The sequence below is a fragment of the Ailuropoda melanoleuca genome, chromosome 1 (assembly GCF_002007445.2).
Source record: "Ailuropoda melanoleuca isolate Jingjing chromosome 1, ASM200744v2, whole genome shotgun sequence".
Classification (NCBI taxonomy): domain Eukaryota; kingdom Metazoa; phylum Chordata; class Mammalia; order Carnivora; family Ursidae; genus Ailuropoda; species Ailuropoda melanoleuca.
The window spans coordinates 70818410-70832327 of NC_048218.1; the positions used below are offsets into that span (position 1 = coordinate 70818410).

Here is a 13918-nt window from a genome sequence, read left to right on the forward strand (position 1 = left end):
TCAGAGTCTGATTGACTCTCTACTGGTTCCAATTAAATTATCACTTTACTCGGTTAAGATTTTTTGGAGCCCATGAGAATGACAATAGAAACCCAAACTGCTTGCTTTCTCTAAATCTCTGGAGATGACAAAATCTGGAAAAGGAAACAAGGGTGTAATCCCAGATTCCTGATTGGGCTCTAGGAATGGACGGCAGGTTTCTTTATATCATCTACTGTTGTTCGTAGAATGTAAAATCCATATAATCTTACTTTATGAGTTAGTTTTATTTTTAACCACTAAGCTTCAAGAGAATTCCAGGAACTGTCAATTTACTCTCTTCCATGGGTCTTTCCCATATTTTACTATGGAGAGTGTGGAGTATCTAAAGATAAACTGTTTCTATGTAGGGAAGTGGGAGAAAACACATTCTGATCCATTCCTTCACTGAACTTTGGTCACTGACTTCCGGAAGCCTTGCCAACAACTACATGACTTTTCAGCAATCCCTTGGTTGTTTCCCTAAGTTCACCCCAGCTCAGTAAGAGCAGTGAGGGGTAGACCACCGTGATCTGGGCTGGGAATCCAGAAATGGGTGGGTGATATGGTACCAGCTGGGCATGCCCCTAACTCGCTGTGATTGACTTTTCAGCTAGTCCAGTGCCTTCCTGCACCAAAGGGAGTGGACTCTTCTTGCTATTCAAAATGTGGCCCCTGGACCAGACCATTTTCATTGGCGTCACCCAGAAGCTTCTTAGAAGTACAGAGTCCCTGGCCCCATCCCAGACCTCATCAATCAGAATCTGCATGTTAACGCGATTCCTGGGAGGATTCACAGGCATGATCAAGTTCGAGAAGCGCTGGGTTCTGAAATGCGCACTAACAACCTTCATGCTTCCCTTTTCCCAGAACATACAGGATAGCTGATGAGATTCGGGGTTTGACACCATACATATTCCATCTGTGCCTTGAGCAAGCTTCTTCCTCTCTGAGCACGGTAACAGAGGTGGTTCTCATGATTAATTAAATGTAAGCAAAACGCCCAGCACCCACACAAGTCTCACCCAGCATTCTTATGTCCGTCGCTGGGAAATTATCGATGGAGTGGGCACCAAAAGCCCAGGCCGCAGAGTGGAGCAAGCTCACTGTTTTCACTTTAATTACAGGAAATTTTAATGTAATGCTAAGTAGAATTTTAAAAAATAATAATAATAAAGCATTTAAGTCAGGTCCTGTTGGCTCTCCTTGCAACCTTGCCAAGCTCTGGAAACTTCGCTCATACTTCCATTCCGACCTCCCATCCAGGCAGGGACTTCTCTCCCCAGTTCGCAGCTAGGAAAGACTAAGTAAACAAAAACTATTTAGATTCTGGGCTTGAATGCTTGAGGACCACACTTTGAGGCGCAGGCAGAAAAGCAGAGCCAGGAAGCAACGCCACTTGGCGGGGCAGAAATAACTTTCACCCGTGTCTCCGCCTCTCGGTGACAAAAGCAGCTGGGAGGCGGGGCTAGGACCCGGATTACGCACGGCCATGTTTTTCAGGTCTCTTAGTTCCTCACCGGACGTTAAAGATTGACGCACGAATCTGGAAGATACCATTGTTTTGATTCGAGTATTCTATCCATATTTGAGATATCCCTACAGATAGCTATAGAAATTAGGTTCTTGGGCCATCTTCTTATTTATATTCTGTAACAGGAGCAATGAGAGACATACGAAGGGCAGTTTGGAGCAAGTTATTCCGCCTTTTCTTCAACTCGGGCCTCCGCTACTTGGGCTAGCCTATGCGTCACTTCCGGGGGCCGAGCTCTTGAATACCGGAAAATGCGTGTGCCGTGCCGGGAGGTTTCGTGCGAGGGCTGTGCTGCGATGGGCCGCCGGAGAGCGCCAGGTCCCGAGACCCTCGGCCGGACTCTTATCCGCCAGAAGACTCAGCGGAGCCGTAACCATCGTCACAGCGACTCCTGGGTAAAACAGAGCTTACCGTGTTTCTCAGCCTTTCTTTGTAGCTATGAGAGTCTGAATGCTGCGAAGCCTGGGGTCAAAAGTCACAGGAAAAATTGTGTAGGGAAAGTGACGCCTAATGAGGGTTTGGAAGAGGAATATGTTTGAGTTCCTGTCAGGCCGATGAGCAGGCCCTCCTAGCAAGGCACAGGGCACAGAGGTAGGGGCAGGAAAGGAGGGCTGGCGTGATGATGAGGCTGTTGGGAGCGCTTGAAGGATCTTGAATATAGGGAGCGTTTGAAAGTTTCAAAACATAAAAGCTACTTCTTTTGGTGTTGTTCAAAGCATGAATTCTCCAAGAGCGGCCGGTCGTCACCAGAAATGCAAAATAACTCAAACGCTTGCTGCATCCTTATTATTCCCTAACGGTTTCGCTGGAAGATGAACAGTGCGTCTCCAAAACGTGAGCGGGCCTAATACGCCCCTGGCCTTAGGGATGTACATAATTTCAGGATCCTTGAAAAATGGATGAAGTAGTTGGAGTTTTGTTTGGTATTCTGATACACGCCTAGGTATTTGAGATTCACTGAGTTCTCAGTAAGAACCTGTGCTAACTCTGTGCCACTATGATATCTGATTTCCAGGCATTTCATACGCAGAGTAAACGGCATACAGGGCTCTTCCATTGTCTTCAGGTCCAAGATACTCTAGACGTTAGATTACTGATCATTTTCATTGATTTTGGGGAAACTTGTTATAGTATGGCCTTTAGGAAGTGGTAGGAAGATTGAATATGAGTTCTTAAGAATTGGATTCTAATCCTTACTCTGATTTTTTTTGCTGACCTGTGGCCTTGGACCAATCACGTACTGTTTTAACCTTCATTTTTTTAAAGTTTGTGTCTGTAGTGAGCATGTAGCTAGAAGAGTGTTTATCAAACTCTGGATTACATCTGAGAATCAGTTAAGTAGGTCCCAACTAGTGGTTTTTTAACCCAACAAGATAGAACTCAAAATGTCCGAGTGTATTGCATGTGACAAGGTAACTTTGTTTCAGTGTCCTTTTTTTCCCATATTATTCTACTGAGTGGCACAGAATTGTATCATTGTGTGTATCACAGCATTTGAGTCACTATGTAACATGTATTTTTTACTGTGGGTCTCCATCAAAAATTTTCAACATAGAATTCAAATTCTGTGTCTGCCATTTATTAGCAGCAACTATAGGCGAATTATTTTTATCTATTGAAGACTGTTTCCTCGTCAGCAAAATAGGGATACAATAAAATTATTTCAAAAGGTTTTGAAAATTAAACGAAATAATGAATGGAAAGTGCCTGTCGTGTTTGAATGTTTACTAGTTAAGTGTTAACTAGTATTAACATTGACTAAAGGGGCTGACACCAACCTCAAGACCATAGAACAGTTCTTCGGGAGGTTAGAGCTTGTTCGGAAGTCAGAAGAGAACAGCTGTGTTATGATCCTGTGTTTTATTCATAGTTGCACACAAGTGAGCTCAATGATGGCTATGATTGGGGTCGTCTTAATCTTCAGTCAGTGACCGAACAGAGCTCCCTCGATGACTTCCTTGCAACTGCAGAACTTGCAGGAACAGAGTTCGTAGCTGGTAAGTTGTTTATTCCTGAGTACATATGACACTGGTCACCCTTTTTTGCTGACTGGATACAAATTTGTCTGCTCGGAAGCTCTCAACTCATAAATGGGCTGTCTTTAACCCAAAGGCAAATATCCCAGAAGAGTGTGGGAAGGTCTTATCAAGCTGTGAGGTTCAGAATGTGCCGCATTTTTAAATTAAGCTCTAAAAAACCTTCAGATTATGCATCATTGTATCAAGTTCAAGAAACTCAGTCCCTTGTAGGAAAAAGACTAGTCAGCATTATGGCGGGCAATACCAGAATTTTCCAGAAAATGTTTTCTGATGCCATTATTAGAAGCCAACTCCCTCTGCTGCTGCTGTTATGTAGGCAATTTGAATTGTGTTTTAAAGCACTTGTTGACACAGTATAGTGAATTTTCCACGCATGTAATTTGTTTAGTCACTGTTTTCCCCATGGTTTTCTGTCTTTCTTTCTTTCTGTCTTCTGAGCACTTAGAAAAGTACCTGGCACAGGTAGCATTATAAACTATTTCTACTGCTCTTTTATTGTAAATGTTATTGTGCTGTTTAACAAATTCATTCATTTATTTAAATGCTCTTATTGGGCCCCAGCTACTCTCAAGGATTGTATCGGCTACCAAGAGTACAGTGTTGAATAAGATAACTTTGTTTCCGCAAAATTTTGTTTTAGGTGCTATGATAGAAGTCTGTAGCAGACAATGGGATCATAAAAGATGTAATTAGTATTCATTCTGTCTAAAGGATGACTAGGGCCAGTCAAGGAAAGCTTTATGCTGGGGCTCAGTCTCATAGGATGGGTAGATATTAGGACAGGTGAGATGACACAGGACGAATACACAGGCAGGTGGAGGGCTCAAGCTAATATGTGAGCAGCAGCTTACTTTGTTCAGAAAACGGTTAGAAGTTGGCCTCGAGTGCGTTTGAAGTACACAGGGACAAGATGTGATGAGCAAACACTAGGGAGATGGGCAAGCGCTAGAGCCTAGAGAGTAAGGGCTTTAAAGGAATCTTTCAAGAGGTTTAAGCAGGTGTCAAACATGATTTTAGATTTCATTGTTTTGAAAGATCACTGATGCATTTTGAGGAGGAATGATCAGTTACATTAGTTCATCAAGAGAAGCCAGACTGAAATAGTAGTAATAGAAGATGGCACAAAGAATCAGAGCAAGATTAATAGGGAGATGGAATAAACCAGACATTGTGGAAAGGGGTGGAGTAAGTGCAGAAGAGTGAGGAGTCGTGGAGCCATCATTGGAGAGAGGAGAGGGCATAGAAAAAGAGAGACGAAGGTGAGGAAGTAGAGTTCATGAGCTGCTTGTATTCATGTGAGATATTTGGCCATGGCAGGGAGAGGTGTGGCGTGTGTGCATTTGTGCTTATGTGTGTAATCACGGTTAATACCAGCATGTGTGTAGGTTATGGGGTGAGAGCCAGCAAAGAGGGAGAAGTTGAAAATACAGCATTTGGTTTCACAGTATCAAAAATTTTAAGTACATATTTTATGACCTGGTGTTTCCACTTTTCAATACCTATGCTGGAGCAGTGGTTCTCAGATTTTAGTAAGCATCAGAATTACCTGGAAAACAGATTCCTGGGCCCCTCCTCTGGAGATTCAGTCAGTGTGGGTTGAGCCTGAGAGTTTGCATTTCTGACAGGGTCTCAGATAATGCTGTATTTTAACAATGAACACTTGAAACAACCTAAATGTTCATTAGATGGACAAATGGCTAAACCGTGGCATAGACACACTATGAAATACTGTATGGCAGTTAAAAAGAATGGGGCGAATTTGTGGCTAAGGCGAAGGATCACAGTGGCCTGTTACCACATGAAAAGACCAAGTTGTGGAATAGTGCATATGTGTGGTATCATTTGCATTAAGAAAATAATCTGACCAGGGCACCTGGGTGGTTCAGTTAAGCAGTGACTCTTGATTTCGCTCAGGTCATGATCTCAGGGTCTTGAGAGCTAGCCCTGCATTAGGTCCTGCGCTCATCAGGGAGTCTGCTTGAGTTTCTCTCCTCCCGCCCCCCAACAAAAAAAAATAATCCAGCCAATCCATATATCTCTGTGTATGTTAGGAAAAAACTTGGAGGCCTACACATTTAATCAGTAATCTCCAGGAAGGGAGCTGAGATGGCAGGGGTGGGCAGAAGGTTAGGAGTTGGTCAAAGAGAATGTTTTTGTCTTTATTGTTGAATTTTTTTAAAAGGAGAGTTTATATATTGTGTAATTAAATTTTTTTTTAATTTTTAGAAACATGAGGGAAAATAGAGATTAAGGAGGAAATGGAACAAAGTTTGAGTCTGGAAGGAGATGGGACTAGAATGGGGTCAGAAGGAATCTGAAGGTGGGGACACACATCAAGGAATGCTAGGTGAGGAGGTGAAATGGTGGGTATCTCATAGCTTCATTTTTTCTGTTAAGGCAGACGACCATCTTCCGAAAGGAATGTAGTTACAGTTCAGGGAATGAGAGAACCAAGAATATAGATTTTCTTCCTTCTGGGGCAAGTCCTAGGAGTTACCTGATGTTGAGCCCATACATTTGTAGTGACAGTGTGAATTGTGTTATAATTAATATATATTTTTGGGATCTCTGGAATGATAAGAGTGTCCTTCTGTATCCTAATAACGTAAGTGGTGGTTGGGGATCCCAGCATAGCTTCAGGATGAGGGTTGGTCTCTAGACAGACCTAGGTGGTAATTAGAGGCTTGGAATTTTTCAGCACCACCTCTGGGTGGGGAGAGGGACTGAAGATCAAGTTAATCACTAAGGGTCAATGATTTAATCAGTCGTGCCTACATAGTGGAGCCTTCATAAACCTTTCAAAAATCCATTAAAATTTCTCATTAAAACTTCTCTTCCTTTCCTTTAATAATGTAGAGGTGATCGGATTTTGTTTCAGTTTTCTATAGCCTGCAGACATTACTGGACACACAGGGACAGGGATTAACCTGGAAACTGCACATTTCACTTGTCTGTGTGAACCCTACAGATTGCATGCCAGATTTACGTGTGTGTGTGTGTGTGTGTGTGTGTGTGTGTGTGTGTGTGAGAGAGAGAGAGAGAGAGGATGCATGTTTTTGGGTGGGTTGATGGTAAGTGGTTTTAAATAAGTTTGCGATGGGTCCCTGACCTTACAGAGGAGTGCAGAATAATAAGAATAATAAGAAATGCTAAATGTTCTTTGGGAACTCTTTATTTTTAAAAGATGACACAGGTAGTACTCTTTATTTTCAGCAACTGAAGAGTAAGTGTGATGTGCTATTTTGTCTTCACCCCTGGTTCCTGGTAACTGGAGCTTCTAAAACCCTTGTTTGTAACTTCCTAAGTCAGGGGTGAGAGGAGTCTCTTTTGTTATTCATTATTAGCCCCTTACAACCATTCCTGAGTTGATGCTAATGGGTTTACTTGTGGGCCCTAGGTAGCTTCTTCAGGGGGGCTGGTTGCAGTAGGAACCAACCCTGTGATTAGAGGGGTGGAATTCTCAGGACTTCAGAAGAGCTGCTAGAGTTTGAGCTTATCACCAGTAACCAGTGATTTAATCAGACGTGCCTATGCAGTAAAGCCTCCATAAAAACCCTTTCAGAGACTTGGTACCTGAAGTGCAACAGTCGTGTGGGACCGAGCCTTTAAACCTGTGGAGTCTGATACCAACTCTGATAGTGTCAGAATATAATGGAATCATAGGACATCCCCTTGTTGTCCGGAGAGTTGGAGAACACGTTGCTGGTGTGGGAAGATGTGCCCATTTGGTGTCAGAAGTGTTGTGAGTAAAAACAGTTCGGAGCCAATGGCTGCATTATTATGTTACTTGAAGCAGCCCTCAGAGCATTGCTACTGAAATGAGAACGAGAATGGATAGTTGGCTTTATCTAAGGTTGGGACCTTTGGCAGTGGGTGCTGTGGGGTAAGGTTTTTGATGTTTAGTTGGAGAGTGGTTGTACCATGTGGTTTTGGCCAAATAGGGAAAGAAATGAAGCCATGAGCTGGATGAGGGACTGGTAGAAAAGGAAAGAATCAAGGGTCTAGAGGCATGTACAGAGGTTGGACAAAGCAAAGTGGGAACATCAGGTGGGAGATCACCATTGGAAGGAGGAATCGTGTGAAAGAATTACCAAATACGGGGCTCAAGGGGTGCGTTTTTTGACTATTGGTTGAGGATGGAGTGAATGAGAACAGTGGTTGGATGGACTGTCCTCTGGGTTACTGGACCGTGCAGACTGAGGTCCTAGATGGTGATGGTGGTCTCTGACAAGGGTAGCAGACTGGTCTGCTCAAAGGTCAAGAGGAGCATTGCTGAAGATATACTGTTCGAATAGGACCTTTCCTTAGCAATTAGGTAAGAAGCTTAACTGGCTTCTCTCAGTGCCGGTTCTTCTGGCACTTCTCTCTCTAGTCCGTGGAGACTAGGTGGCTCTGCGGTGAAATAGACCTAGAACAACTGGGAGGGATGGAGCCCTAGAGCACGGGTCTCCGTAGTTCGTACAAGGACATGGCTTTTTTTTTTTTATTATTCCTTTGAATTGTTATGTAGCATTAATTGTGGGCATTCATTATAAACATCCTACATAAACGATGGCTGTGTAGTCGTTCATCAGTTTTAACTGGAGCGAGTCTCTTTGCTGAATCTTTGCTTCCCTACCCACTCCCATTGGATGACAGTTATTCCCCATATGTAAAATGAGATTGGTTGTACTGAATCTTTACAATCTTACTGCTTCTGTTTCCTTGAAATGCATTCAGTATATGGAGTTTTATAAAATTAGTATTTGAAAAAATGATTGGCCTTTTGAAAGCTTTAGGAAAGATCTTTTTCTTTCCTTCCTTTTTTGGTAGATAACTTCACTTGGAAATTATTTATCCAAGGCTGGAGGCACCTGCATCAAGAAAGCTCAAATTCTGTTTTCGGTGCTGCATTTTTCATTTTCTAAGTAATGACCAATATCCACTTGTCTAGACTGCCACTTCAGTTACAGTACTTTCTTTTCTCTAAACAGAGAAGCTTAATCTCAAGTTTGTGCTTCCTGAGGCTAGAACTGGACTGCTGTCTTTTGAGGAGAGCCAGAGAATTAAGAAACTCCAGGAAGAAAACAAACAGTTCTTGAGTGTACCACGGAGGTGAGTTGAACAAGAATGTAGGACAGTACAAGGCATAAAAAGACTCCTGAGTATAACATTTTTTATTTGGTGTTCTCTTTTTTCCTGTTTCCTTTTCTCGGCTGCTGTTATTAAATCCAAATCTGTTTTATTTTGGTTAACTCACTTGGAATTTTATTTTTCTCTATGGTTGTTTCAGACCAAAGTGGGACAAAAACACTAGTCCAGAAGAACTCAAACAGGCAGAGAAAGATAACTTTCTAGAATGGAGACGTCAGCTTGTCCGGTGAGTGTTAGAATATATGAAGATTTGTCTTGAAATTCTGAGCCTGGCATTTTGGTGTGTTTGCATTGCTGTTTGCATTTTGAAGCCTTGGTTCTTTTAAAAAGGAAATGGTAGATTTCTTCTTTCAAGTGCAAATTCTGTGTGTGACCAGCATTACTTGGTACGTGTGCATCTTTGCACAGAGACGGTAAATTGATTACTACACTCCATTCCTGGCCTTCTCTCCTTCATACCCTTCTCTAGCCATTAGTCACCTTGGAGTTGATCACCGCTCTCTCGAGCATTCTTCCAGAAGGAGGTGTGTGGGAGAAATATCATTTTGTGGGATGAACATCTAGGGCTTAAATAGATTAAGTATAAAATTTCGAATTTGATTTTCGTATTGACTCAGCAGAAAGTGATAAAAACAGTTTGATAGTTAATATTTGTGTACTTTTCAATGCAATAAATTCGAGTGTTTCTGCGACTTGAAACCTTCGATTATAATCTGGCAAAGATAAAAACTTTTCATTTTAAAGCCAGGCTAGAAGAGGAACAAAAATTGCTGTTAACTCCATTTGAAAGAAATTTGGACTTTTGGCGCCAGCTCTGGAGGGTGATTGAGAGAAGGTAAGTTACCATTTTCCTTTTGTGTGATGAAGACATTAGTGGTGTTATATTAGATTCGGGTGTTGATGCATGCTCACAGACCCCGGGGGCCGGGGTGCTCAGGGATTAAGCTGTCCAAATGGCTATTGAGAATTATAAAAACTGAAAGTGTGGGGGCGCCTGGGTGGCACAGCGGTTAAGCGTCTGCCTTCGGCTCAGGGCGTGATCCCGGCATTCTGGGATCGAGCCCCACATCAGGCTCCTCCACTATGAGCCTGCTTCTTCCTCTCCCACTCCCCCTGCTTGTGTTCCCTCTCTCGCTGGCTGTCTCTATCTCTGTTGAATAAATAAATAAAATCTTTAAAAAAAAAATAAAAAATAAAACTGGAAGTGTGATACTATATTTCTTTCAAAGTATAGATTTTTTTTTTGATGAGGTGAACATGTTGTTAAGTGGGTAAGAATGGTGAACAATTTCTGTAAGATGGGTTCTGAAGTACCTACAGTTATTTCAACAAATGTCTGTTGATTCCTGTTGGAAATATGGAAAGTATGGTTGTGAAAGGGAGGTAGATGTCTGTTTGCAAAGAGAAAATATGTTGTGGGGGAGGCATGAGGGTCACAGGAATGAAGTGCAATCTTTGCACTCAGATCATCAGTACGTAGTAAATCCAGAGTGTGATTCCTGCTGTGTTAGATAGAAAGGCAGTGGGCTGAGTTAGAACAGAGGAAGGAGCAGCTGACAAGGACTGGGGGAATCAAGGAGTGATTTGTTTTAATTGTAATGGGTGATGGTTGCACAACTTTGCGAATATACTAAAAACTACTGAATGGTTACTTTTAAAAGGATTAATTTTATGATATGTGGATTATTTCTCAGGTTGTTTTTTTTTTTAAGTCACTTACATTCCTTCCCCACCCTGCTCCCACAGGGGCAGAGAGAAGGCTGTTGGGCTGGGCCATGGGGAGCTCAGAGTAACAAGGCAAATCTCTAAGCCTAAAAAAAGTAGAAGCTTGCTGCTGTTTCCCAGACTCAGTGCAGGGCCTTTTGATTCAGTTATACTTGAATGAGGCTTGGGAAGACCCACTGATTGTTCTGGGGAACTTCTGTAGAGCACAGTGGATCTCTTCTTCAGGGCCTCTTGAGCAGTTGAAGATGTGTACTGCTGCTTCCAAAGAGAAATGGTAACAAGCTTTAACATATTGAGACCTGGCCTTGCAATGCCCCCATCTGCATATTTAACAGTATTGTTTTGTTTTTCTGTTCATTTTGTTTTTTTGATTTCAGGTTTTCTCCTACTTCCTATGTAGGGTCTGTCTTTCCTCTCTGTTCCTTTTTTTTTTTTTTTTCCATTTATTCTGGTTTCTGACTTTTATGTAAGAGGCCTTCCTCAGATATCAAGTGATGTTTGTTGTCTGTCCATATTTTTTTTAAGATTCTTGTTTATTTATTTGAGAGAGCATAAGCAGGGGAGAAGGGCAGAGGGAGAGGGAGAAGCAGGCTCCCCACTGAGCAGGGAGCCCAATGCAGGGCTTGATAACAAGACCCTGGGATCATGATGACCTGAGCTGAAGGCAGATGCTTAACCGACTGAGCCATCCAGGCGCCCCAGTGTGGTCATATTTAAGAATGAAGCATTATAATGCTGATTGACAGGACCACCTGTTTGGGTGGAATTTGCCATCTGGTGGACTTCACTATACAGGACCAAGTAGGGATCAATTTTATTTTGTTGGAATACCCCAAGATGTTAGGATCTATAGGGATTTTCCCTAGAGGCAGTCAATTTCTTAAAGAGAAGAATGGTCTCCTGCCAAGAACATGGCTAAAGGTGGTGGTATAATGCAAAGAGATTGCGCATTTTCGCCATTTGGTATGTAGACTCGTTTAATCTGCCCTTTTTCAGTATGGTACCTTTTTCCCACGCACACAGTATGGTACCTTTTTCCCACGGTGTTCTGCGCTTGAGGTCCCAATTCTGCAGCCTTTCAGGTTCATTTCCTCTGTAATAAACCCTAGCCTTCTGCCATTGGGGTAGGAGATTGAGGGGGTGTAGTTGCCTGGCTTATTGGAACAGGGGAGCGGACCTAAGAGCTCCTCATTCAGGTTGATTTCAGCCCTACGCTTCACCCTTGCCTAGAGACCTTCATCTCACGCTTTTCATCTGCTCCCTCGGGGCGGGAGCATGAACAGGCTTGCTTCTAGACTGGGCTACTGTGTCGCAGTTGCTGCTGTTCTTTCTCTCTGTCCTAGTGAGCTTCAAAGTTTGCTTTCATTTGTATAGGTTTTGAGAGGGAAGCATATGTGTTCATTTCACATTTGACAGAAAGGCCCTTTACACACTTTTTATGTCCCTAAATAAGCTACTGGTTTCCCTAGAGGGAGCCTGTACTTGTTGAAACTCCTCACTTCAATTATAGTGTTCCTTGCTCTGTACTTTTATTATGAGGTATTTCTCTGTTTATAAAAGAGAGCAAGTATTGTAACTTAAGGTATATAGTTTATATCCCATGGAATTGGATCTGAATTACATAGAAATATTAATAATAAAGCTACTATGCCACATTTTTTAACAGGAAATATTTACTGATGTGTTGCGGTACAGCAGATGTCTCCTGTTTGGTAACAGGCTAGCCAAGCCATCTGCCTCTTTAATTTCAAGCGTAGTTATTGGAAAAGATTTGATGTATACCCTGTCATTGAAATGCAGGAAGCTGCGGGGGCGCTGAGGGCAGAACACCATATTCCAGGAAGAGAAGGCACTATTGTGCTGCGGAAGCCTTTCCTGGTACACGGTCAGCACTTTGCTCTGCAGCCTCGGGCAGCACACAGAGCAAGCGGTCTTAAGTTTGTCTTTTCTTACCAGTGTCTGCTTGTTTGCGGGTAGACCTGATGTTTGTGGACCTTGCAGTTTTAGTTTATTAGGCTTTGTCCGTGTTTTTGCAGTCACTGTTGCATTTACTGTTAAATCCTCACAGTTTGAAAGTGGTAGAGACTACCTTAAGGAGGAGATACCAGGACCCACTTAATTAGAGAACTTAACAATTTGTCATTAATTAGCAAGTCTGTGAGTTCCCTTGAATCACAATCTTATGCTGGAAATTTAACTATTCTGAAAGAAAATGCACTTTGTCAAAGCCCTGCCTTAAACGTTAAGCACAGTCCAACTTGATTTAATACGTGTCCTCCATGTCCAGCCTAGTTGCGTCAGCATTACCTCAGAACAGGCTAACCAGACACGGGTTTTTAGGAGACTGCTGTGAGCACGTCTGCAGCTTATTTCCCTCCAGTGGCAGCTGGCCCTTAGAACATCTCTGCTAGCCACGGGGGCAGAATGAAAGGAGGACCCTCCCAGAGAAGTGGGAGATTTATTCTTACAGCGCTTGGCTGCTGTGGTCCCCACTACATGCGTGAGGGCTCTGAGGAACTTGCTGTCCGCTGCAGAAAGTTTTCTTATTGCTGCATCTTCCATGTGACAAAAGAAGTTGGACTCCTCATTCCTGCTTCAGTTGTGGCATACTTCCCTGTCTTGTATTTTGGCCATTTAAACGCATTGCTGGAACTGGTGGATGGTGATTTGTGGGATGTGTGCTTTGTCTCATGAGCCCTGGGTTTAACTAAGATACAGGCTTTGATAGTGGCAGCTGTCAGGAAGTGATTTATTAGCTTTCTTTTGAGGCCTGAACGCCAGTGTAGATTAGGTACTGAGTATACGTTAGACTCCACCTTGGACTGAAGTATTTGGAATACTCTTTTTGCCTCACCAGGAGAGTTTACTAGAAGATACAGTTGAAGCTTTAACAATGAAACATCAGAGGCTCTCTCGGACATGTAACAGCAAGAGAATGTTACGATTATAAGCATATCCTCTGGTCCAGACTGACTTCACATTCCAGCTCCATCACTTAGCAGCTGGTGACCTTGGACAAGTGACTTTGCTGTCCTAAGGTTCAGTTTCCTCATATATAAACTGGGGTTAATTGTACCTTAAAACGTTAAAAGTGTCAGATGTTAATATGTGGAAAGTGTTTGCTATTGTTATCATATGGTCAGTGTTTCACTTCACAATGATTAGAGTATCTCACCTTTCTTTTTCAGTGATATTGTGGTCCAGATAGTAGATGCTCGAAACCCACTCCTGTTTAGATGTGAGGATTTGGTAAGTAAAGTGTGACAGAACTCAAATGTGCAGTCCTTGGAGCCGCAGCGGGAGGACAGCATCACTAGTAGCCGTCACTGCCGCCAGGTTCGGTTCTCTCCTCTAGCTGTGTTTAAGGAGGCCGCCTCTCCTTCCAGCGGCAGGTGCGTGCATCCTGCCGCTGTTTAGACTGGTGTCTTCCTTCGAAAACAAGTATTTCCATCTGCAGGAAGGGCAAACA

At 42.8% G+C, this 13918-nt stretch overlaps 1 protein-coding gene across 1 annotated transcript in view; it reads left to right on the forward strand.

Annotated features, from left to right (window-relative positions):
* Positions 1–1788: 1788 nt before the first annotated feature.
* Positions 1789–13918, forward strand: part of LSG1 (large 60S subunit nuclear export GTPase 1) — a 30993-nt gene continuing 18863 nt past the window's right edge. The window contains exons 1-6 of the mRNA XM_019801982.2: positions 1789–1947; positions 3423–3549; positions 8565–8685; positions 8864–8950; positions 9473–9559; positions 13638–13698. Coding sequence (XP_019657541.2) covers positions 1804–1947; positions 3423–3549; positions 8565–8685; positions 8864–8950; positions 9473–9559; positions 13638–13698 — 627 coding nt within the window. The 5' untranslated portion in view covers positions 1789–1803. The remainder of the gene's footprint in view (positions 1948–3422; positions 3550–8564; positions 8686–8863; positions 8951–9472; positions 9560–13637; positions 13699–13918) is intronic.